Source organism: Mesocricetus auratus, unplaced genomic scaffold (genome assembly GCF_017639785.1).
Source record: "Mesocricetus auratus isolate SY011 unplaced genomic scaffold, BCM_Maur_2.0 Super-Scaffold_100023, whole genome shotgun sequence".
NCBI classification, from domain to species: Eukaryota; Metazoa; Chordata; class Mammalia; order Rodentia; family Cricetidae; genus Mesocricetus; species Mesocricetus auratus.
In genome coordinates this window covers 17,971,281-17,995,738 of record NW_024429204.1, presented here as the reverse complement: position 1 = coordinate 17,995,738, position 24,458 = coordinate 17,971,281, and the positions used below count along the sequence as shown (strand labels likewise).

At 39.5% G+C, this 24,458-nt stretch overlaps 1 protein-coding gene across 3 annotated transcripts in view; it reads right to left on the bottom strand.

Annotated features, from left to right (window-relative positions):
* Positions 1-24,458, bottom strand: part of Col14a1 (collagen type XIV alpha 1 chain) — a 196,317-nt gene that overhangs the window by 56,417 nt on the left and 115,442 nt on the right. For all 3 annotated transcript variants that reach the window (XM_040730425.1, XM_040730423.1, XM_040730424.1), the window contains exons 25-34: positions 23,457-23,513; positions 20,092-20,231; positions 18,899-19,022; positions 18,496-18,639; positions 17,401-17,565; positions 16,740-16,778; positions 14,189-14,327; positions 13,214-13,356; positions 11,274-11,383; positions 8,156-8,314 (exon numbers count right to left, since the gene is read on the bottom strand). In XM_040730425.1, coding sequence (XP_040586359.1) covers positions 8,156-8,314; positions 11,274-11,383; positions 13,214-13,356; positions 14,189-14,327; positions 16,740-16,778; positions 17,401-17,565; positions 18,496-18,639; positions 18,899-19,022; positions 20,092-20,231; positions 23,457-23,513 — 1,220 coding nt within the window. The remainder of the gene's footprint in view (positions 1-8,155; positions 8,315-11,273; positions 11,384-13,213; positions 13,357-14,188; positions 14,328-16,739; positions 16,779-17,400; positions 17,566-18,495; positions 18,640-18,898; positions 19,023-20,091; positions 20,232-23,456; positions 23,514-24,458) is intronic.

Below are 24,458 nucleotides of genomic sequence, written 5' to 3'. Positions count from 1 at the left end.
TACCAGGTATTTCAGATCAGGGTTAGTCAATTGTATTAGCTAGCCATACATTTGTTGAGAAGACCAAATGAGTTAATATAGAGATAACATTTAGAATAGTCCCTGAAACACAGCTGCAATAAACAATAAATATCATTTTAAAGTTCTATACACAACACTCTCATAATCTACTTTTAAAGTATACCAACCAAAACTGTAGAATGGAAATAAAAGTGATAACAGTAAGGGCAGAGACAGAATATTTTCTTCCAAATTATTATTTATGTTTAACATTTTGTTTGAAAAAAATCTTAGCAACTAACAATAGCAACCAACAGGCTTTGAAAACTTGCTCTGTGCCAGGTACTATTCTAAACAAGCTATGTCAATCATTTTATCATCACCACGTAACACAGTGATGGTAATGTCAATTCCGTGGTCCAGGTCTGTAGGTCCTGGGATAAGAGAACCAAAATAATTGCAGTACATCGTGAAAGCTCCATCCCAGTCGAGATTTGACCAGCACAACCAATGTGTGGTCTAAACCTGTAGGAGGAAGTCTGATGCCGCCATTAAACATGTGACTTACTAGAGGCGCATACAGATGAGGTAATAAAAGGGCGGTTTACCACACCGCTAACCACACCCACTTTAGGCAGGACTAAAGACGTATACGGCTGGACGTAAAGACGTATACGTACGTAGGCGGAACTACGTCACTAGCCAGGCCCACTTTTGGGCATGGCTAGGGGCGTTACGGGGGAAGGCATAAAAGACAGCGCACAGGAAGTCTCGCTCTCTTTTCCTGGAGTTCGGCTTCCGGTCCAGTCGCTAGCTGAGATCTGCTGGGCTTCTCGGGGTTTGGTATCTTGTGAGTAATTTTCTAAATTAAATACTTAGCTTCACTTTCCTTAATTGTGTGTCGCGTATCGTTACAGCGTCCGTAAAGCCAACAGTTTGGTGTCGGAGCGGGATTGGAATCGGGACCCAGGGCTTCTCTCGGCCCGACCAGGCACACGTGGACTCTCCTTTCGCTAAGTTCCTCACTACTTCGCTCGGCAAGGCACGATTCCTGCCGCCAGGAACCAGCACCTTCTACCTGCCGGTAAGGTTAGGTATTCCAAGGTTTCTCTCGCGGCCACGTGCTGTTTTACTGGCGGCCAGCTGACTCCGGCCACGTGCTCTTTCGCTGGCAGCCTGTTGATTTCGGCCTGAATTACTCCATTGGTAACAAACGTAACTGCTTTATACAATGTCAACAGCTAACACTATGATGCAGGATGTTAAGAATTTTCTTGGTTTTTGTATGGATGGGATTTTAGAAAGGGTTGAGGACCTACCTGAAAGGTGCTTCCTACCCATGATGGTGATTATTAGCTTCATAATCAATATAATTTTGTTAATGAAATGGCTCAAAAATAGGAATAAACTTATACAGGTCATGCAGTCATCGCAGGATAGTTTTGAAATCTTAATACAAAGGATTCAGGAAATGCAAAATTCATTGCAGGAGAGTAAGAAAGGGTTGGTAGAAAATATTCAGGATATTAAAAATGATAATGTAGGTCTGACGAACAGGTTTAAAGAGACGGAACACAAAATTGAATTATTTTCAGGAAAAATGTGTTCCATAGATAGAATTGAAAAATTGGAACATAATGTGGAAACATTTAACGACAAACACGGTTCCATGTTTGATGATTTCACTAGCAAATTACAAAGACTGGAACATAAAATTGAAATGCTAGCAGAAAAGAATTGTTCCATGTCTGAGAGCAATGGTAAACTAACTGATAGAATATCATTTGTAGAAGGCAGTTTACATGCTATTGAGGTACTTGCTAAGGATGAGAATATTAGAAATTTGGAATCACATGTAAATGATGAATGTAAGAAAATGAAAGATTCCATGACATCCTTAGAAAATCATTTGTCCCAAGAACTTCAAGAGCTCAGAGAAACAATGATGAATAGACTGCAGGATTTAGAAGACGCTCAATCTGATACTTCAGAATCAGAAATACAGGCAACAGGTCAGGACAGGAGTTTCCCAAAGCTTCTCAAATGCCGGAATGATTTCCCTAAGGTTGCTATGCGTTCCCCTATGGTTTTTCCAGTATCTGTATCAGAAAAACCAGCAACGAAAAAACAATCAAATGGTCCCATTGCTTATCACTGGGAGCCTATACAGATGAAGGATCTAAAAAATATTAAGGAGGCCATTGTCATGTATGGTCTTCATTCTCCCTTTGTCAGAGAGCTCCTAACCTCATGGGCTACTGTAAATAAAGTAACCCCAAAAGACTGGGCCCAATTAGCCTCTGCAGTGCTCGAAAATTCTTGCCAAATTCAATGGAGAGCTTTGTGGAGGCAAGAAGCAAAAGCAATTGAGATTCAGGAATTGCAGAACGGTCATGAAGTACCCCAAGACAAGATTCTTGGGGAGGGTCCTTACGCTGACACGCAGGTTCAATCTGCATATGACGAGCACATGTTGTCTTTGTGCCGTACAGCTGCTTTAAATGCCTTGGATAAGGTTTGTGAAACAGGAGAGATAATGCAACCCTACACCAAGGTATTACAGGGCCCAAGGGAAAGGTTCACTGAATTTTTAGAGAGATTATCCAGAGCAGTAGAAGTACAGGTAGCGAACCCAGAATCCAGGCGTCTTCTTATAGAATCTTTGGCGTATGAGAACGCGAATCCTCAATGCAGGCAGGTAATTTGGCCATTAAAAATAAGATCAGCGCCATTGGAGGAATGGGTTCTGCATACAGCGAACCTGGAATGTAAAAGTCAGGATACAGGAGCTTGGGTAGGTGAAGCTATTTCTACAGGTTTGAGGAGGCACCAGGATGCCAAATACCCTACCTGTGATGATATAGAGGCATGGGTAGGGAAGGCAATCTCAAAGAATTTAAATAGGCGTAAAGATGCAAAATGCTTTAACTGTGGTAGAATAGGACATCTTAGTAGGAACTGTAGACAACGCATTCCTAGAAATAATGCTTTTACCAGGAATGCATCAAACAGAAGGCCTAAGCCTCCTGGTCTATGCAGGAGGTGTGGGAAGGGGCGCCATTGGACTGATGAATGCTATTCCAAAATAGACAGACAAGGTAGATCTTTAAAGCCAACCGAGCCCCGAAAAGAGATTATCCGGTCATTCCCAGTGACAGTGGAGGACAGCCTCTCCCAGGACAATTAGAAGATCCACTGCCCATTGAAAATAATACGGCACTGGATAATACATTAGCTCCAGAGGATGAATCAATTATATCAGGAGGAGGAAGATAACAGCCCATCGACAAATTCATAGTCCACCATGGGTAAAGTGACCTCCTAAAAGGAAAGAGAAGTGTTTTGGTTTTGTCTTCACAGGTAAACTCAGCAAAGAATACTGGACTTATGGATTCCTGTAGAAGAATGAATAGCTACCCTGAGGACCATCAAACAAACTGGAGGCATCTGAACTGCCCCACATCATTGACTCCACCTGACAAGCACTATCCTGAAACTGGCTTGAAACTACATCACTCGACACAACTCCAGACCAAGGAACGGAAATAGCACATCTTCTACAATCTGACCAGAGCTTCAAGATAAGAGCTTCAATCAACACTAGAACCCCAGTCAGGAACTTCAATCAAGCATCTCCTGCCATACTGAGACTGTCTGATCTACTCAGATTTTGTTATACTAACATTTTCTTTTCACAGGTCCCCATGAGATTATCATCGTCCCATCTCAGCAGGAAGTAGTTTTGAGAATTCCACGTCCCCTCTCCCTACTATTGATATTATAAGATTACACCTGTTAGTGTTAGTTTTCAATTATTTTAGAGTTGGGATTGGAAGGAGGTGTTCATATTTGGGTGTTTCTTTAAGATAAGTTTAGGTTTAGATAGAATACATGTTTGATACATTTTGTTCATGGACACAAGTTAGTTGTCCTTTTTTAGACTAAAAGGGGAATTGTAGGAGGAAGTCTGATGCCGCCATTAAACATGTGACTTACTAGAGGCGCATACAGATGAGGTAATAAAAGGGCGGTTTACCACACCGCTAACCACACCCACTTTAGGCAGGACTAAAGACGTATACGGCTGGACGTAAAGACGTATACGTACGTAGGCGGAACTACGTCACTAGCCAGGCCCACTTTTGGGCATGGCTAGGGGCGTTACGGGGGAAGGCATAAAAGACAGCGCACAGGAAGTCTCGCTCTCTTTTCCTGGAGTTCGGCTTCCGGTCCAGTCGCTAGCTGAGATCTGCTGGGCTTCTTGGGGTTTGGTATCTTGTGAGTAATTTTCTAAATTAAATACTTAGCTTCACTTTCCTTAATTGTGTGTCGCGTATCGTTACAGCGTCCGTAAAGCCAACATAAACCAGTGTGGTTTATTTCACAATAAAAGGATCTTTGGGTCAATACTTAAAATGAAGATAGTGCAGTCTGACTTTTTAATGTCATTGCATTTGAGAACATTTATTCATTGGGTCTCATTATGGCAGCATCAACTAAAGTCAGTTATGTCTGGAAGTCATTTGTGCATTAAGAAGTTTAACATTCCTGGATAAAATCTTTATGTCAAAATATTTCAATGGATGGAAAAATTTACATAAAGCAAAAGCCCTTCACCACCTCAGTATGCATCCAGCTTGCTTGAAATTTTTCCAATAAACACTCAACACTCAGCCACTGTAGCTGCATAATGTCTATCTACTCTGCCTAGCTCTCTGCCTTGTGGAGTGATTAGGATTTGTATGAGCTCAATTTATCTACTGAAAGGATCAAACATGGTCTAAGTACTTAACGAAGACACTGCTATCATTTGAGGAATGCCACTACGTGGGCTGCCTTTTCTTTCGCAATCAGATGGAATCAGCAGCTTTTTCTTTGAGTACAACAAATTTATTCATAGTCGTTTTGCATTTGCGATAGCTAAGATTCCTTAGCCTGTACTTAGGACTTCTTTCCCAAGGCACACATCTGCAGATAGATTTTTAAAAAAACAAAGGAAATAAAACGGGCTTCTGGCTTTTACTCCAAAAGCAATGGCATGCATAGCTGTACAACTTACACAGGAGCTAAGGCAGGAAAGCTGTGTCAAAAAAAAGCACTCATACTTGAGCACCTTAGAATGCAAAATAATGTTTCAAAAGAAATTGTAGCTCAGGCAGTTAATACAAGAGACAGCTCCCTTTTACTTAACTAACCCCCAAAACATAAAACATTTTAGAAACACAAGAAAGGACATGTAACCTACCACATTTATACTTTGTAATTTCTCTAAAATGGAATACTCAGCCAATTACAAATGCTCATTTTCCATCACTAGACATTTTGTCTGGGTGTAGCTCAAAAGGCAAGTCATTTGGGGTCAAATGTTAGCAAGAAAATAAGATTAAAATATTTCTTGCCAGTTGAGTCATTTTGATCTATGAATGGGAGTTTCAACTTGGCTCCACTTTCCACTCAGTACCAAATTTTCTCCTCCAAGTTTTGTTTGAAAAAAATGCAAGTGTACTTGTGTACAAATAGAAAGCCTTCTGTATATAAGAATATTCCATAGGTAGAGCTGCAGAGACCTATGTCATTTTCCATTTCTTATGAGGTGCCCAACTTTTCGTTGACTGCATTAACAAAGAAAGAAACACTAAGACTTTGTCATGGGGGAGCTTGGCGCTTTTACTTGCTTTTAATTTATTATGTTTTAGGGAAACCATGAGCATTCTAGTTAAATTTAGAAAGGAAAGTTAACAACATTTCTATGTGTTGCTAGAAATTTAAATGCTGAAGTGTAGAAACAGTTTTTTAATAATGTCATTTATTTAGCTGTTTGCATGTATCCTGAAGACCAGAATAGGGCACCAGATCTCATTACGGATGGTTCTGAGCTACCATGTGGTTGCTGGGAATTGAACTCAGGGCCTCTGGAAAAGCAGTCAGTGCTCTTATCCTCTGAGTCATCTCTCCAGCCCCATATAGAAACATTTTGCGGGTAAGATTTGACCACCATTATTTGCAAGCTTGTAATCCAAATAGTGAGTCTTTGAAGCTGTGAAAAAAATAGATGGGGCCCATGGTCCCTGGATTGGACCAGACTTGCTTCTCTGCCTTAAGATATATAGAGACAGAGTCTGTTCTAGTGAGAGACGGCACTGAAATAGAAGACACAAAATTATAGGTAGCTCCCCGACATATTTATCTTTTATTTCAATAGCAGGAGGCTGAATAAATGCCAATTGAATAACTGCCTAAGTTTTAGATGCAAAAAAAAAGTAGAAAAGAAACTTTAAGAAACACAGTTCCATGCCCAAAGTTCAAACTGTTTCTAGAATCATCCAAAACAAAAAAAGAAAGAATGAATGAAAGAAAGAAAGGAAAAGAAAAAGGTGGCAAACTTCTCAGTGGAAAGACTGGAACAGAGCGGTAGCTACTCTCTTTCCACATGTGTTTTGACAGCTAGGTTATTTAGTTTAGTCTCCCTGGGGTCTGCCATTGCCTGCCGAATCTTCCATTTCTGAGCATGAGTTGTTTTTGTTAAGAATGTGAGCAAGTTCTATACAGTAGTTACTATGTCCCTAAATCCTTTCTCCTTCACTCAACTATGGTTGGAAATAATACATTTTCTTTAGAAAAAGAATCTTAGAATTCTCTAACATTTTTGAATTATTGTTAGATTTGGCAGGTGACACTGACCTGTGAGCTACTATTATAATTATTCCTCCTGAATTATCTTAACTGTGCCTGCTACACATTCCCCCTCCTGGAATTATCTGAACTATGTCCCTTTTGCTGGTTATCAGAGGAAGACCAACACTGAAGTGGATATTTTTTTGATACTAAATCCAAAGGCCAGGACTTCTCTCACATTGCACTGATAGCATTAAGCAATGTCCCCCAAAGCCAGACCAACTACTCAATCGCATTTTTACGATCTAACCTAATATTATCCATTCAGCATAAGCAAATTCTTTAGTAAGTGGGAAGACTAAAAATCTACTTAGTAGCCCTTGATAGACTTCTAGATTATAAGGAAAGCTGTGGCTTTTTTCCTAGTAGTCTTACAAAGAGCTCTTTAGTTATTGACATCTATAAATTCTCCTTTGTCTACTACTGGCTACAAGTTGCCACAAAAGACCTTCTCTTTAACTGCATTTTTTTTTGCTATTTCAAAGTGAAAAATTGCAACCAGCGTACCTTAGATGTACAGGCACTTTTATGTTTAGAAATCCATTTTTTTGGTATTTACTTAGTTATGTACATAGAATATATTATTACCCATGGTGTAATTTGAAACACAATTGCTATAAAGTTATAAGTATAAAATACAAATAGGAGAGAGTAAGATTTGTATAAGATTGCATGCACTACCACCGCCTGTATTCCTACTTGGTTAATTATGTATTTTTACAGTCTCTGGCAAACAGTTCTGGTGTTATATAAAGAAGGAATATAAACAAGAATAGTCAGAGTTCTTTTAAAATACATTACTAGTTCTAGAATGACTCAAATGAGAGAGCACTACTAATTAGTTGTGAGTGCATGGTATTAAAATGAAACCCTATATAAGCCTTTTTTTTTCTTTTTGTGGGAAGTGAGTGAAAGGAATGTGATTTCTGTGTCAATTAAAAGTCTCCCAGACTTAAATTCCATTTTAGTAGTCTAAAAATTATTTTAGAAGGATTGTTACATAAGTAGTGACTCACATTAAAGAGTGAACTTCACATTATTGATGGCAAAATAGTTTTAAAATATACAGATCTAACCCAAATCAGAGGCATACACCACTTACCTGGGTATAATATTGAGAAACTTTGTAAGGATTTGTGTTTTCTTGTACATGTAGAGTTTTGAATTCCAATAACAAACCACTTATGTCACAAATAAGGTGCTGAATATTACAATATTCTAATCTTGAAATGCATTTAGATAATTAACTAGCCTAGTACCTGAAGCATTCTCTTTGTAATACACCAGAAGCCTACTGCCTTGAACTTCCAAGTTTGTTTGACGAGTCACCATCTATCTATATGTCTGTCTGTCCATTTATCCATCTGTCCACCCATTCATCCATCATTTCATCACCACATCCCCTCCCTTGAAAATGTATTCAATGCCAAAGGAATTTTTCCTGTAACAGACATTTAGTTTCACTCCCTTATCCACTTACTGGTGCAGAGCTTCCATTGGGCCCTCTCGATCTGACCATCCTCCCCAGGACTTCCACACCATCCGATGTGATATTCGCTGACGCGTTGATTGCCTTCTGGCCTACTTCCTTACAGTCAACAACCACTTTGGCCAAAGTCTTGCTGATAACAACATGGAGCTAGGCAAAAGAAAAGGTGTTATAGGAAGACTATGCAGGGAGAAGTACCAACCAGTGTGTGTAACGTTATAACTCATCGTTAACAAGTACAGAGAAGGGAGGGCATTCTGTCTCTATGACTTTGCTAGGCCTTTTCTGTGACTGTTCAACATTCAAGAATCATCTCCATAAAATACTTCCTTCGACATGATTTGAAGATGAGTCACTTTTTATTAGAGATTTCAGTTTACTTTTACTGGTGTTTTAAGTTAGCTTGCAAAGCATTGTATGTTATTATGGAATTTTATGTGTCATCATAGTTATTTCTAATTCGTTTCCTTCCTCCATTGTCTTCCCCTGTTTTCCCTGCCTCTCAGCAGCTGGGCAGAGTCGAGAGAGTGAAGGGCATTTTCTTAAGGGAGGGGGAGGGGAGCAACGAAACCATGTGAGAAGAAGCCCTTCTGCTTAGTGTCCTCAAACTACAATCTCAACGGCATGGAGGACATGGTTTCCACAGCCATGTGTGCTTTGTGAGGATTTGGAAAAGCCAGATCTTTCCATCCTCTAATAACCATCCAGGGTACATATACTGTAGATAAACCAGGTAAACACACTGTGACTAAGTTCTCAAATAAAAATATCTGGGCCCACTACCCATTTTGATTTGAACTGTTTGCTTCAGGAATACCAGTTGCTTGTGGCAGACTAGTGAAAGGAAAGAAAAATCCACACTTCTGTAACGATTTCACTCCCATAGGAAGGTAACCATGAAGACGTTTGGGTAATGTGAATCAAGGTTATAAAAGCTAAACCAGCTAACCCTGTGCTCAAATCATGAGCACATTCAGCACGTCAATGATGTAACATCTTTTGTATTAAGATAGTTTAACTTTCCAGATTTTGTTCAACATTGCTTTGTTGTACAAAAGATGAAAGTATGTGGGTTCCTACCTACATTTATTTAATGTCTTGTTTAGGTTACATCAGGGTAGAAGCAATTCCATTCAATAGGCAGTTCATTAGGAATTTTTCCTCTCAAAAAGAAATTAATGGTTATTCAAACAGAGACCATTCCTGGGGAAATCCCACCCCATGGCTTGCTTCTTGTTAATATTATCATTCACAAGAGTAGAGATTGACTTCTGTGTGTTCTGGAGAGATTGTTCTCACGTTTAAAACAATATTTTGCTTTACAGAGGACATTGAAACATCCTCAAAAATATTTTGCTACTTTTGTTACACACAGAAATGGTTATTCCATTTATATGATTACGAACTCTTTTTTTTTTGGTTCTTCGAGACAGGGTTTCTCTGTATTGTTTTGAAGGCTGTCCTGGAGCTCGCTCTGAAGACCAGGCTGGCCCCGAACTCACAGAGATCCACCTGCCTCTGCCTCCCAAGTGCTGGGATTAAAGGCATGCGCCACCAACAACAGCGATTATAAACATTTTGAGAAAGATTTTGGGACTATATTTTATACCCAAAATGTAAAAAATAGAGTCATCTAATAATGAATAAATAATGAAGCTATTTATTCAATTATAGTGCTTTGAACAAATACAATTTGATCTGTGAGAACTGAACTTTCATTGATGTCTTTGATCAGCAGTTGCATGCTGCTTCTGTTTATCACACAGTAGGTCTCTCCTTTTATTCTGTTTTTTGTTTAGCTCCACTGGCACATAAGCTAGGGGGAAGTATCTCTTTACACAGCTTTTAAAATTTTAAAGATGTATACATTTAAAGCCAATCATTAACAAATCTCACTTGTAGCTCCTTGAGTTCCGGTCAGGAAAATAAAGCCTTACACTACTGGAGACACATAAAGAGTTCCTTGAAGTGAGAACACAAGCTCATGCCTAAGTCACAGACTGTGATGACAATGACTCTTTTGACATAGATGGATACTATAAATGCTTTCCATCTCCCCTACAGTTTTCCCTGGCTGCCTTCCAATACACTCTATACAACCGAGTAAAGCATCACACCATGATTCTAATGAAATTCAAAGAGCTGTTAATGGAACTTTTGATTCATAAACCTCCACTTGTACCCCCGACACACACACTTTTCAGATAGGTATGTAATCCTATCAAACAAGAAAAAAAGTAAGTTTTCATATGTAATCATTCTTAATTATACAGTATGCTGTAAAGACACAAAAACAAACAACAAAAAATATAGATAGTTCCAATTGGCCAGGGAGAGGGAGAGGGAGACCAAGGAGTGTGTGTGTGTGTGTGTGTGTGTGTGTGTGTGTGTGTGTGTGTGTGTATGTCTGTGTACATGTTCCATAGCATGTACGTAGTGTCAGAGGACAACTTTGTGGAGTTGGATTTCTCCTTCCATCTTTCATATGGGTTGAAGGGATCAAAGTCAGATCATTAAGCCTACAGTATCTGCTGCTCCATGCACTTACACATTAAGCTGTGTCACCAGCCCAGCCAGCAATCTTTACTATATCACACACAATGAAGCAAATGAACACTAATCTAATTAGGAATGCATCACTTTCTCAGAGGAAGACTCTGGACCGAATCTGTCAATATCCCCTGGAGTGCCTGCTATGAGTGCATATTCTAATGTCTCACCTCAGTATCTTGGGTATCATTATCAAGTCCTGAAGGAAGTAATTCTTACTCCAGTTAAATTCTGAAACCTAAAGCTCCATGAATTTCAAGAAATATGTTTCTGAGCAGTGTATAGTGGAGCATTCCTTTAATCCCAGGAAGCAGAGGCAGAGGCTGGTAGATCTTTGAGTGTTTGAGTTTCAGGACAGTAAGGGCTATATAGAGAGATTCTATTGGGAAAAAAATCACACACACACACACACACACACACACACACACACACACACACACACACCACCACCACCACCACCACCACCACCACCACCACCACCACCACCACCACTACACCTATCCCTCTTCCTAAGAGAAATTGGAATTAATAAGTACATTACACTAAGAGCCTCACCAACCTTATGAAAGCTTCCGTAGAACATTTTCTTGATGTCTGGTCCTTCAAATGTAACAGTTTGAAAGTCTCCAGTGTAGTCATAGTTGAAATAAGTCAGAGTTTTTCCACCATCTAGTCAAATAAAGAAAAGCCAGGTATTTCAGAAATAATTGGTAAATAACATTTTCCTAAAATTCAGCTTGACAGAAAATAGTGAATCCATCATTTTGAAACCATGTCAAAAACAAAATGAGGGGGATGAGACACTGAACAGTCCTTGGGTGGTTACAGGCTTTCAGATGGCTAAAGAACTTGACTTAATGCCATGTGATGATGGAGAGACCAGGACCCTACAAGTCCCCTTCCCTCACAACCCTTTGCCTAAACTCTTATCCACACTGATCAATCATCAAAGCTTAGAGTAAAAGGTGATAATGAGAGATTATCAATAAATATTAGGAAATAAAAACTAGACATATTGTCTTACCACTCCACTACAGACACCAACTTTCCCAGGAAATGGCATATTACCCCACTGATGTTTCCTTTGTTACGAACAAACAAAAGCTTCCTAATCTTCCTGCCTTTGTCTTATAAGGAATTTTCATTATTAAAAATAAACACATTTTTTTCTCAACAGTCCTTTGTTACACTAGAATTTGATTTTTAATTTACTTTTAAGTGAACACTCTGACCAAAAGCAATCTATGGGAAGAAAGAGATTGTTTAAGCTTACGGGTGTATCATTAAAGTCCAGGTAAGAACTGAATGCCAAGCATTTTTGCTATTCCACACAACCAAAGGGACACAGAAGGAACCACGGGAAGATGCTACTTGGCGGTTTGTTAGTGGATTCATGCTTACCTATCTTTCTTATACGTATAGGAACACCTTCATAAGCAAGATGCTGCCCATAGTGGGCTGGACCTTCGTATGTAAATTAACAATCAAGACACTCCCCCACAGACATGCCCACAGGCCAATCTAATCTGGAAACTCCCTTATTTGAGACTCTCTTGTCAAGTGAATCTATGTTGTGTCAAATTGACTGTTAAAACTAACTAGGACAAGGAGCAAACTCACTTTAGTCATTTTAAGACTTCTTTATTTTATTATAATTCTTATACATATAAGAGTGTTTATGAAGTTTATGATTTAACCCCTTTCAGTCTGTAGATTCTTCTTAGTTTCAATATCAATGCAAAAGGATTTCCCCATACTGTTTGATTGTTGATTGACTTCCATACACTTCCCATTGCTTGGAAGTCAGAAACCAATCTCCTAATTCAATTGTTTGAGTCACTAAGCAGAAATACCTTTCAGGGTTTGGTTCGTGGCTTCATTCTAAATATGAGACTTACTAAACTCTGTGAGTATCATCTGCTACACTTCCCAGCAAGACAGTGGGAAGTTTTCCTAGCTGGTTCCTCCTCGAATTTCCAGCCCCCAAGCATTTTAGATTCCCAGCATCTCAACACATGCACTTCTCCTCACTTTCTCAATGACAGAATTTTGTAGCACACACACAACTTGAAAATTTACATCTCTATCCCAGAATACTTTCCAAATACAATGCTTCCAAATTGGCCTCCTCTACGGAATATCAAATAGGCATATGTATTTATCATATCCATGTCCAATAAATTATCTTCAGATCCCACCTCTGCAAATAACCCTGCCCCCCTAATTTTGCTCTGCCTGCAGTATTCACTCTCTAGTAGAAACTACTTGTCTTGCTTCACCTTGCTGGCCATCCATCTGAGCCTAATGCTGGCACAAAGCAGGAACTCACTGAGCATTTCTTGAAAGCATAGGTTAACAAGTGAATGAATCAGTGATTTCATAACTCATTGCTTGTTGTTCACACATTGCTTAAGTCATGCTGCAACAGGAAACGGTAGGAGGGCATGCCACATGCATTATCATGTGTATCACAAACGCTGCACGTACAAATATACTTACTGTCTAAAATAATCCCAACCAGTGGGTCAGAATTTTTATTTAGAATCTCCCAAAGAGCAAACGGCTCCTGCGGAGTGTCAGGGAGGATGCGGAACAGGAAACTCATTGTATACTCAGAAGGCAGTCCTTCAGGATGCAGATACCTGATGGAGGAATGAAAACAATGGCTTGTAGATTTCTTGAAAAAGTCATCTTGTGACTCTAAAGTAATAGGTTTTCATTACAAAAGCTTTGAAAAACAAGAGGAGACTGCCATGAATCCCGGTCAGATCTCTATTTTAGGCTATCTGGTTCTCCAGGTTTGGGGAATTTCCCCATTTCCACCTCCCAATTCACTTTGGCAGCACTTGGATTTCAAACATACACCACTGAATCCATTTTTCACATGGATTCCAGGTATTTGGACTCAACTTATCAAGCTTGCATAAGGAACACATTTGTCAGCTACACATTTGTCAACTCCCTGCCGCATCTATGGATTTCACCTCAAGCCATTGGTGCCTCTGAGTTTTCATTTCAAAGTTTCAGAGTTATTTAGGAGATTGAGACTTAGCATAAGTCAGGATTCAGAAAACACTTGGTCCACTGTATCACTATGTAAGCATCCATTACTTTTATGTTTTTACAGATGAAATTATGCTAAACTTCACCCACCATTATAGGATGAGGTTGATGTTTTATGTTAATTTTTCAAAATTTTATGTTCTCTGTTACAGGTGGTTGTGATCTGTTAAGTGGGTGCTAGGAATTGATCCCAGGTCCTCTGGAAGAGCAGCTGGTGCTCTTAACTACTGGCTGAGCTATATTTTCAGCCCCAGGGTTGTTTTTAAATAAAGAACTATAAACATCATTTGCTCTAAACATCATAGAAAATCTTACCACAAACCATTACAGTAAATTAGAAGTTGACATCGCTTTCATATTGAGATATAATAAACATATGATTAACTTTAGCATTTTGCAAGGAAAACATACTTGGTTGGCTGGGAAACCAGAGCATCTTTGTGAATTTGATAACATGGGAACAGATTGAAGGTACCAGGTTCCATAGACACTCCTTCCACTGAAGAAAAGTCCTTTTCAACCAAACCAAACATTTCCATCATCTTAAATCCTAAGGTGGTGAGAGAGGGTATAAAAACAAACAGGAACTTAATTTCTTTTTTTTTTTTTTTTTTTTTTGGTTTTACGAGACAGGGTTTCTCTGTATTGCTTTAGAGGCTATCGGTCCAGCATGGCCTTGAACTCACAGAGATCTGCCTGCCTCTGCCTCCCGAGTGCTGGGATTAAAGGCGTGTGCCACTACTGCCCGGCAGGAATTTAATTTTTTTAATGTTCTGCTAAATTTTTAAAAACAGGCAGCTGGACCCCAATCAAATTAATCAACATTTCTCTTTAAAGTGTTGTGATAATGATGGGGTTTGTGTTGAATTTATAGATTGGTTTCAGTAGGGTGGCCATTTTTTACTATATTAATCCTACTGATCCGTGAGCATGAAAGATCATTCCATCTTCTGACACCTTCTTCAATTTCATCTTGCAATGGCTTAAAATTTTCATCATACAAGCTTTCACTTGCTTGATCAGAGTTACCTCAAGATATTTTTTCAAGTCTATTGTGAAAGGTGTTGTTCCTCTGATTTCTTTCTTAGTGCATTTGTCATCTGTCTATAGAAAGGCTACTGATTTTTTTGAGTTAATTTTGTATCTAATTACTTTGATAAAAGTGTTTGTCAGCTGCAGGAGTTTCCTGGTGCAATCTTTTGGGTCACTTGTGTATGCAATTATATCATCTACAAATAAAGATACTTTGACTTCTTCCCTTCCTATTTGCATCCCTTTGATCTCCTTAAGTGTTCAGTAAGCAAGCTACAATCCTCATCACAACAGAAGTTAGGTATAGAGCAAGGGACTGTGGAGCAGAAATGCATCTAGAAATGGAAAATAGGATAGTTGGATGGCTGAGGAGAGGGACAGAAAGGGGGGATGAATGGTGAGAAGGAGGGAAGAAGGATGCAAGAGAATAAATCTAGACAGGAAAAGCTAAAAGTAGGGGCCATTTGAAGAGTCCTGTGGAAACTTAATGCAGTAGAAGTTTCCTAAAATATGTGCATGTGTGAAGATGATCTAGTTAAAATCACTAAATAACAGGGGAGACAGAGTCCCAACTAGACATCTCTTATAACTGAATAAAACTTCCAGTATCAGAAATAGATTTCATCTCATTGAGACATCAGCCAAAGAGGTCCCATGGAAAAGCCCCAAACAACCCAGACTAAAGCCAAGGCCATGGGTTGCTCTCTATAAACTGACAGTAAGGCCCTATTGTTGAACACAACACCTACACAGATCACTGAACTTGGAGTTGGTGCCTACCTAGAACCTTCACCCCTATGGGCTAGTGTTCATGGTACTGGAACATACGCTGTATGCTACCAAAGAAGAATGGTAAACTCCAACCCAGGTACAAAACTTGTGGTCTACAGGGATGATATGCTTGAAAGATGTGTTAGTACAATAGGGTGCAAGGCTTGTGGGAGTAACCAACCAATGTATGATTGGATTTAATGCTTGCTAGTGGACACTGCTTGGGTAGCCAAGAATCGGAAACTAGATAGGGATCTAGAAGAAAACGAAATACTAGTGCTCTATTAAAGGAATAGAGCCATAAAATGACTCCTAACAACATTCTGCTATACTCATAGATTCATGCCTTGCTCAGCCATCACTAGAGAATCTTCCTTTTACAGTAGATGGGAACCAATGGAGAGACCCACAGCCAGACAACATACAGAAGGTAAGAGACCTTAGAACACTGAATCCTAAATGGGGTATCTCTATGCCTCCCCTGAGGACTCGGGGAACCCTATGGGAAAGGAGAAGAGAAGATTCTATGAGCCAGAGGGGATGAAGGGCACCAAGGAAACAAGGCCTTCTACACGCAGCAGGACCAGCACGCATTGAACTCATAGACTGTGGCACCGAGTGCGAGGTCTGTGTGGGTCTTAACCAGATGGAGTCTCAGCATGGAGAGGAGAGAACACACACCTCCATCCCTAACCTAGAAGCTATCTCTAATTTATAACCACTCCCAGTTTCTCCAACAGAGTCTCACTGAGTCCCATGCTCAACAGCAGATGCCAAAACATGAAAGTAACTCAGCGCCATGGCTGTTCTTTGTCTCATGTCTTGCATATATATTAAGGCTTCTGTTTTTATGGGAATTCTGCATGTGTAACCATGTATGTTGTCTCTACATCTTATGTGTTTCTTGTGCTTTTTCTTTGGCTTTTTTTTTCATGTTTGTTTTGTCCTATTTGTCTTTGTTTCTTTGTTTTTGCTATTTTATTTTAATCAATCTTTAGATGCCTTTTTTTTCTCACAAGAAACAGAAACTGGATTTCAGATGGGAGGAGAGGAGGGGACCTTGAAGAAGTTGGGGGATGGGAAGTCATAATCAGAATATATCACATGAACAAACTTTATTTTTAATAAAAGGAAACAGGAAAGACAGGGCGATTCATACCTGCAAGATCAATGCCATCCTTGTGCACCATTGGGCAGGCTGAAAAGCAAGACAAGCAATGTGAAAGCCTAGCTCATGCATCTTCCAAATATATGGTTTCATTGTTGAGGGCACAGGAAATTAACACAACCTTCCCTAAGCTTCCCATACCAGAACTGTGGGGTAATTTTAGTACAATGCCCCATATAGACCACAGGTCCATAGCTTCCGACCACTCTCCTGGATCCATTAAATCAACTTGAAAGCAGAAGTTGAAAGATGTTTTAATTGAGACATCTTTGAAAACTATTTCCTCCATTTGTTTGCTTTCACTTTATTTTGTTTTTGTTTTAAGACAGGGTCTTGCTATGTAACCTCGTCTGATACTAAGTATTCCAAGCTGGCCTCAAACTTGGGGCCATCATCCTGTCTTAACACTCCTGTGTTTAACACAAATTGTCATCAACTTGGGAAGGTCTTCATCAACCTAAACCTCTAAAGGGAGGAGACAAGATGTTTACCTCACATGCTTTTCAAACCCATGGGACATAACACCTGCATGATAAATAGCCCTGTGTGCCAACAGTCCTTCCTCAGCTCTCGATGGGACTCTTTATTTAGCCAGTGTTAGATATTTCAGGTTTCAAACAACACTCAGGAATACAACTTCCAAAGAACTAACTTGCTGATGCCGTTTCACAGACAAAAGTGATTAATTCATCTTCAATTTTCTTGAAGGCGTCAAAGTCATCCACAAAGAAGACATGCCGGGAGCTGGGTTTGCTGCCGATCTGAACCAACTCTGAGTAATCAGCGTCGGCCACACCGATGGCAAAGATGTTGTAACCTGTGAGTGACACGTGACAGACTTTTGATTACTTAAAGCTTCACCAATTACAAACAATGCAAGATGTTGGATGTCCAGATGTTTAAATTGTGCTTATTTAGGAAGCCAAGAGGAGTGGCTAAGTTTCTTACTGTTCATCAGAATTCTTTATGTGCATATTTCCTTATGTGAAAATTACTTCATCATCCCCTGAAGAAATTTTCTCTTAAAAAAAAAAAACTCGACAAAGCTAAAGCCCCAGGTGGTGAATAAGCCAGAATGGTTCCCATTTGAGCAATATATTTACAATTGTGTATTTTTAATAGTTATTCTGACGTCTGTGGCATGAGGCACTGTTTAAGCAGCAATGGTTTGTTTTTGTTTGTTTTTCCCCCTCCAGAAGCGCAGTTTAAGGTCTAGCAGCCTAAACTAAATGTAAAAACTGGCACGTAAGTATTTAATTACTGTTGCTAAGCATATCATCTTAACTTCTTTCCCGTGATGAAATATCCTGACAAAAGCCACTTAAGGGAGAAGGAGTCACAGTCCATCAGAGCAGGGATGTCAGAGCAGCAGGAGCCTGCGGGAACTGGTCACATTGCATCTATCATCAGGAATGAGAGTGAAGAATGCACATATGCTAATGCCCAGGTCACTCTCTCCTCTTTCAGTTCAGGGCTCAGCCCATGGGATGGCACCACCCCAATGCAGCATGGGCCTTCCCACCTCTATTAACCCAAGTAAGAAGGCATGCCTGCATGTCATCCTAATCCCCCTCAACAGGCATGCCCCCAGGCCACCTAATCCCCTCACAGGCACACCCACGGAATTGTAAATGTTTCCAATTTTTAAGATCCATGTGATCCACCGGGGGATGAAGCTGATAGGAATGTGTGCTTGGTGTCAGTATTGTTCTCAGCAGCCACGATGGTGCGTATACGGGAACCTTACCATCTGCCTGCATCTCCCTGGAGATTTTGTTGACGTCATCTTGTGATCGTCCATCAGTTATAACCACGATAACCTTCGGGATGCCTCTCCTTGTACCTGACTCTACAGTGAATAAGGTATCGCGAACATGCTTGATAGCTTTTCCTGAAACAAAGAATCAACAGGACTGTTTCACTCCTCCACATGCTTCCACAGACAGAAAAGGGGAGGGGCAGAGACATAATATCAGTGAAAAACTATTGCATCCTGGGAGCTGGGGCTGCCACGCAAGGGGAAGAACCTGTGAGGGCCCTGGATTCCATATTCAGCACCAAAAGAAACAAAAAGCTTCGTAAACTAAAGTCATCCTGATGTTTCTTTTGCTGGGCATTGTTTTGTCAGCGTCTGTCTGTTTGGGTCTTACCTGTTTTAGTATTTCCTCCTTTGTAGGAAATGTGTCTGATTGCATCAAGAAGTGTCTCCTTGGTTTTGTAAGCATCGAGTTTGAATTCTGTTCTGGGGTCATCAGTGAACTGAACCATTGCCACCTGGAGATAGAGGGTGCATCCACTTTTACACAAATAGGGACTTCCACAAGGTCAGAAAACATGACACGGTAGCACAGTGCCAACCATCATTTAAATTTCTTCCTTAACCCAATCCTTTCATTAAATTTTCATAGAGGTAAAATATCAAATTTGGAGGCAAACTAAATATCAAGTTCTAGGAACAAATTGAGATCTACAATTTTTATAAATTCTTTCTAATGGTTGCAGCACTTTTGCTACTTCCTGTAACAAGCAAGAATTGACCTCCTAAGTCTGGTAACTGGATGGGTCGCAGAACCATGATTGTATTCTTTATAAAGAGATTCCTATGACACAAATATGAAGTAACTACTATGATTGCACCCACTGTACAAAGGAGGAAACAGAGGCACACGAAATCAACAGAGTCAAGTTAAAAAACAAACAGCTGAAGTCAAGTACATTCTAGTTCAAAATCTGTGATCTCACTCATTACTGCATCAATCTTGCTACCTTAACTTCCTACTGGCTACTTCTATTCCTGTTGCACTATGGGACAGTTTTGCATTGATTGCTTCTGTGCTGGATGGATGAAACAGGTTTGCATTCTGCATGATCCTTAGAAATGTGTGACTGTGACCTGGCCGCTGACTTTCAAGACTTCCATGCCCTTCAAGGCAGGGAAGATAGCATGTGTAAAGGAAATACTCTGCCTTAATATAAAATAAGTATGTCTTAATGTCTTTCCTATGATCTTTAATTCGCTAATCTCGATAGCTCTTGGAGGGATGTTCAACTTTTTGATGTTGCAGTATGAGGCTGTCATCTGCAAATGAATTGGGCTGCATCATAGCAATCCCGAATGCATGTATCCATGAGCAACAGGTTGGACACGTCTATAAGGATTAGCAGTTCTTTGATTACATCCCTGACAAATGGTCAAAGTGAGAGACTAAGAAATCGTAATTCCTGGATACACAGGATAATGTAATGCTTGACTGGTTAACCTTACCTAATAGGATAATGTAACAATTGACTGGTTCACCTTACCTGATGATATGATAGTGTAAGGATTGTCTGTTAACCTTACCTGAGTTCCATCTTCCCCAATCTTGTCCAGTGCTCCCACAGTGCTATACAGAAAATTGATGATCTTATTGAAATTGTCATCTCCGATACTCCAGGATCCATCCACCATAAATACTAGGTCTGCCTTGGCAGCTTTACATACTGAAGACCAAGAATACATTTTGAGTCATAGGTAAGAGGAAAATACCATCTTTATCAAGCCAGAAGGCAGGTAGCAGACACCTTCTGGTAATTAAAGCTCCTTCCAAAAGAAAAAGCTTAAGCTATTAAGATTCTCCATCCATGTTTCTAAAACTGCATCACCATCATTTCCCTTTCATGTCCATTTATGACTGAGAACAGGGAGGAGAATAAATCTAGCAATCACCACAAATAATGAAAACGAGGAATAGAAGAAATTGAGATGAAAAGGATGTAGAGACTAAAGCAAGCATCAAGAACTATCTAATGCCCACGGACATCTATCTGTTGAGTCTGAGTTAATGCCAGAGGAGTTGAGCTCAGGGGGACGACATGTGAGACAGTGGAATCAGAGAAACTGCAATTTAAGTTGGGGATATGATGAAATAGCTGGAGTGCCCACCTAGCATGCTCAAAACCTTCAGTTTGATCCCTAGAACTCCACAACGCCGAGCATGGCAGCCCATGCCTATATACCTGGCATTGGAGAAGTACAGGCAGGAGCTTCACAAGCTCAAGGTCTTTCTTGGCTAATGACAAGTTTGATGGCAGCCTAAGCTACATGAGGCACTGTCTTTTAAAAAGTCTACAATTCATTGAGAATAAGCACAAGCAAACTTTAATGACTCCATTATTTAAAAATTTTCCCTATGTCCTTTTACCACCCAGTGACAAATGTCAAAAAAATTGTACAATAATGCCTGTAGAAGGAAGCCATCATCAGTAGTCACTATGGATGATGACGTAATTAAAGGCCACACGATAATAAAGCAAAGCCCGTCTCCATTGAAAGCCCCCTTTCAAAGTCTTCTCTGAGCTATTTCTCATGATCTAGTCCTCTTTCACTCTATTGGTGTGGATCATTGCGATTAACTATGTTTTATAATGAAGTATGCAATTTGATCTTCTGTAATCTCATTTTTTTCATCTTAGCTCAGTTGCTCACAAATGCCCTATGAGATAATTTGCCTTTCTCCCTTCTTAGAAACAACAGCCTGGCTACTATTGTAGCAACTTCACCTATGCCATTTGTCCATGAGGTAAGATAAATCATCTTCAAGTGATGTCACATGAGGATCCGGCAAGCTTGCTTTCATGAACTCTGTGACTTACACAGTTTTACCAATTCATAGCCTGACTCAAAAGTTGAATAAAAAATGTCTTCTAATTATAAACAGAAAAGGAAATCATGTTTTCTGCTTCCAAGCAAAGATGAAATAAACATTAAGTTTTATCTTCAAAATGAAAGCAAAATTTTATTTTAAATTTTGCTAATGAAACATTGGCTTAGAATAAAAGAAAATTCATCAACAGGAATGAAGAAACTACATTTGGGATATATAAAACTGTTTTTAATTTTCTTGTTTAAGCCTTTTTTTCTAATTTTAAATACTTGCCTAATAAGTATCCAGCACAGGTTTTCAAATAAAAGTCCAGGGAAAGATGTGGTTACCTTTCCTCAACTTGTTGGTCAAGGGCATCCTAGAAATCTCCAAAACAATACAGGCTATTCCTATCACATTTGGGCTGCCACCAGAACTTGATGGTAAGAGCTTATTGCTGAAGACACCACATACTTTGGCCATCAGACATGGAGAAATCATATTTGTATTGCCAGGAGGCTTCCTTCCTGCCTACTAGCTTTCATAGTACCAGAAGGTGCTATGTAGGCTGCATCAAGGGAAAACCATCAACATTTTTACCCAGCTGTGAATACTATAAACCATAATATTTGTGTATACATGGTGTTCCTGCATGTGTATGTGTATGCATACATGTGGAGACCTGAGGTTGATGCTGGGTGTTGTCTTCAATGTCTCTCCACCTATGGGATATTTCACGGAATCTGGGGCTTTAGCAGCCATTATTGTTAGACTGGCTGGGCCACAAGCTCCAACAATATGCCCAAGGTTATGTATATCTTACCCAGCTTTTATGTCGAAGCTAGGGTCCAAACTCAGGTCTTACAGGCTTATGTAGTGAGAATTTACTACCTGGGCCATCTCCCTGGCCCAAAATTATCTTTCCTAAGCAAAGATTTCATTAGGTCATCCTTCCCTTAAGTGAATATCTTGTGCATCATATGTTTGAAGAGTAAATTCTTTTTGTTGGCACATAGTTCCCTTCATAACTTTATCTTGACTGTCTTTTGTGTGTCTCACTAAAGCATTGGTGGTTCCCCAAACGCATTATGGACTTGGATCACTCTGTGACACTGAGCAATATTTATTCTGCTATTTATCTCTCAAGCTTGTTCAGAGATAGATGAAATCTCCCCTGTTTATCAGATATTAACCAACTGCAGCATTAATTATTCTCACTCCTGGGCTATCATATTTCAATTTCTCTTTTATAATTCAAACCACTGACATTATTATCTGCATTAGTATGTATTTCTCTCACAATACTGAAAGTAAGCAAAAAGTAGTACCCTGTACTATCGTGGTATTCCTCATGCCTAACATAAGAACTTTGAAAATTAGTAGTAGAGCTTATAAGTGCATGCTAATCGGTTAAAAAAAGTAATGATCAGTACATTGTTTAGAGGCTTAAATGGTTGCCTTGGCAGCTCCCGCTGTTGAGATGAGAATAGAGCCTGAAGAGGCACTTAGGGGGTAAATTGGAGATCATTCCCCTTGAATTAGAAATTATACACTAGCTTTTCATTTACACTACGTAAGTATGCAACTATTCTGCCCTGGTAAACATTCTCTATTCTGAGATGTTTCAACGAGATCAACATTAAGTGATTCTGCAAGAAAAATCCATTCTATGTTTACAATTTATTATTAAGTGGATTTTTTAATTGTCAGGGTTTGATAAACATGTATTTATGTATGTATGTTAAGAAAAAGATTAGGTAGGACAATAAATATTTCATATTTTAACACCTTGGTTTTCTTATAAAATTTTTGTTTTTATTATTTTTTAATGATGTGTGGTTGCACTTGTGAGTTTGCATACGTGAGTGCAATACTCAAAGAAGCCAGGATGTTTGGGTCATTCTGGAGTTGGAGTTACAGGGTTGTGCGCTGCTTGGTGTAGATGCTGAGGAGCAACCTCAGGTCCTCTGAAAAGTAGTATGGAGCCATCTCTCCAGCAGCCACTTTGGTTTTCACTGAATGAACAAACAAAAGCAACAGAAATCTGGAATGTGGAATCACACCATCATTACTGCTCTCTTACCTTCCTTTGCTGGTGGGATGGTTGGAGGGAACGTTGGTGGCTCGGTGGGAAGTGATTCTGTGTAGGAAGAGGACAAAGAGTGATTTCATTGTAGGGAACAGACAAAAGTGATATAGTAAATCTTTACTCAAGGTTATCAATGATGTTGGTAACTGGCTTCTTTGAGAATTTAATGACGGCTATAAACTAGTCACAGCCTGTGAAAACTGGTTTATCCATCCTTTTATTGTACACCAAAGGCTCGAAATGCCATCTTGCCCCCATTCAGTCTGCCCAGCAGGAATCAATGTAATCAAACTGCCAACTACAAAGTGGTTCTGATGTTGATTTAAGGCAGAAATCCTAGCCTTCATTGGAGATGTAGGTTCCGACTGTTTTCACATACACAGTGAACTTCATTTCCATTCTGCATAAGCATCAATCATCAATCCTTGGTCCCTGACACTTCTATCCCTTCCCACCCTGTGTCCCCAAGGACACCAGTTATGAATGAAATGTGATTCACTCTCTCTCTGTTCTGTTCCATGTGCATCTGGAAAGTCTTTCAGTTCAGATGTTTTCAACCTACATCATGAAGATAACCTGGGGATAGTTAGAAATAAAAGTGATTCTGACACTGAATATTTAAAAAAATCTTACTATCCCAGTTTAATATTTGGGAAGTCCCTCTATTAATAATGGCCATTCACAAAGGGGAAGTCCAGCTTCAAATAGTCAACAGCTGGAAGAGTTCAAACTCTGACAAATGTTATAAAGAGAATTCCTTCATTAGAAGAGATGACTTTTGTATTCTCTTCTAATCTGGGATTCAATAAAATTATCTATGTGACATGAGTCAACATGGAAGAATGAGATAACTGTATATTACTGATAAAGAAAAAACAGTCCATAAACTAATTATTATGTGAATCAAAGCAAGTCATAGGACACCATGCCAGGATTCCATTTGGGGGTAAAATAAAAAGTTTTTAGTAGAAAGCCACAGTGGTAGAAATGTCTTTC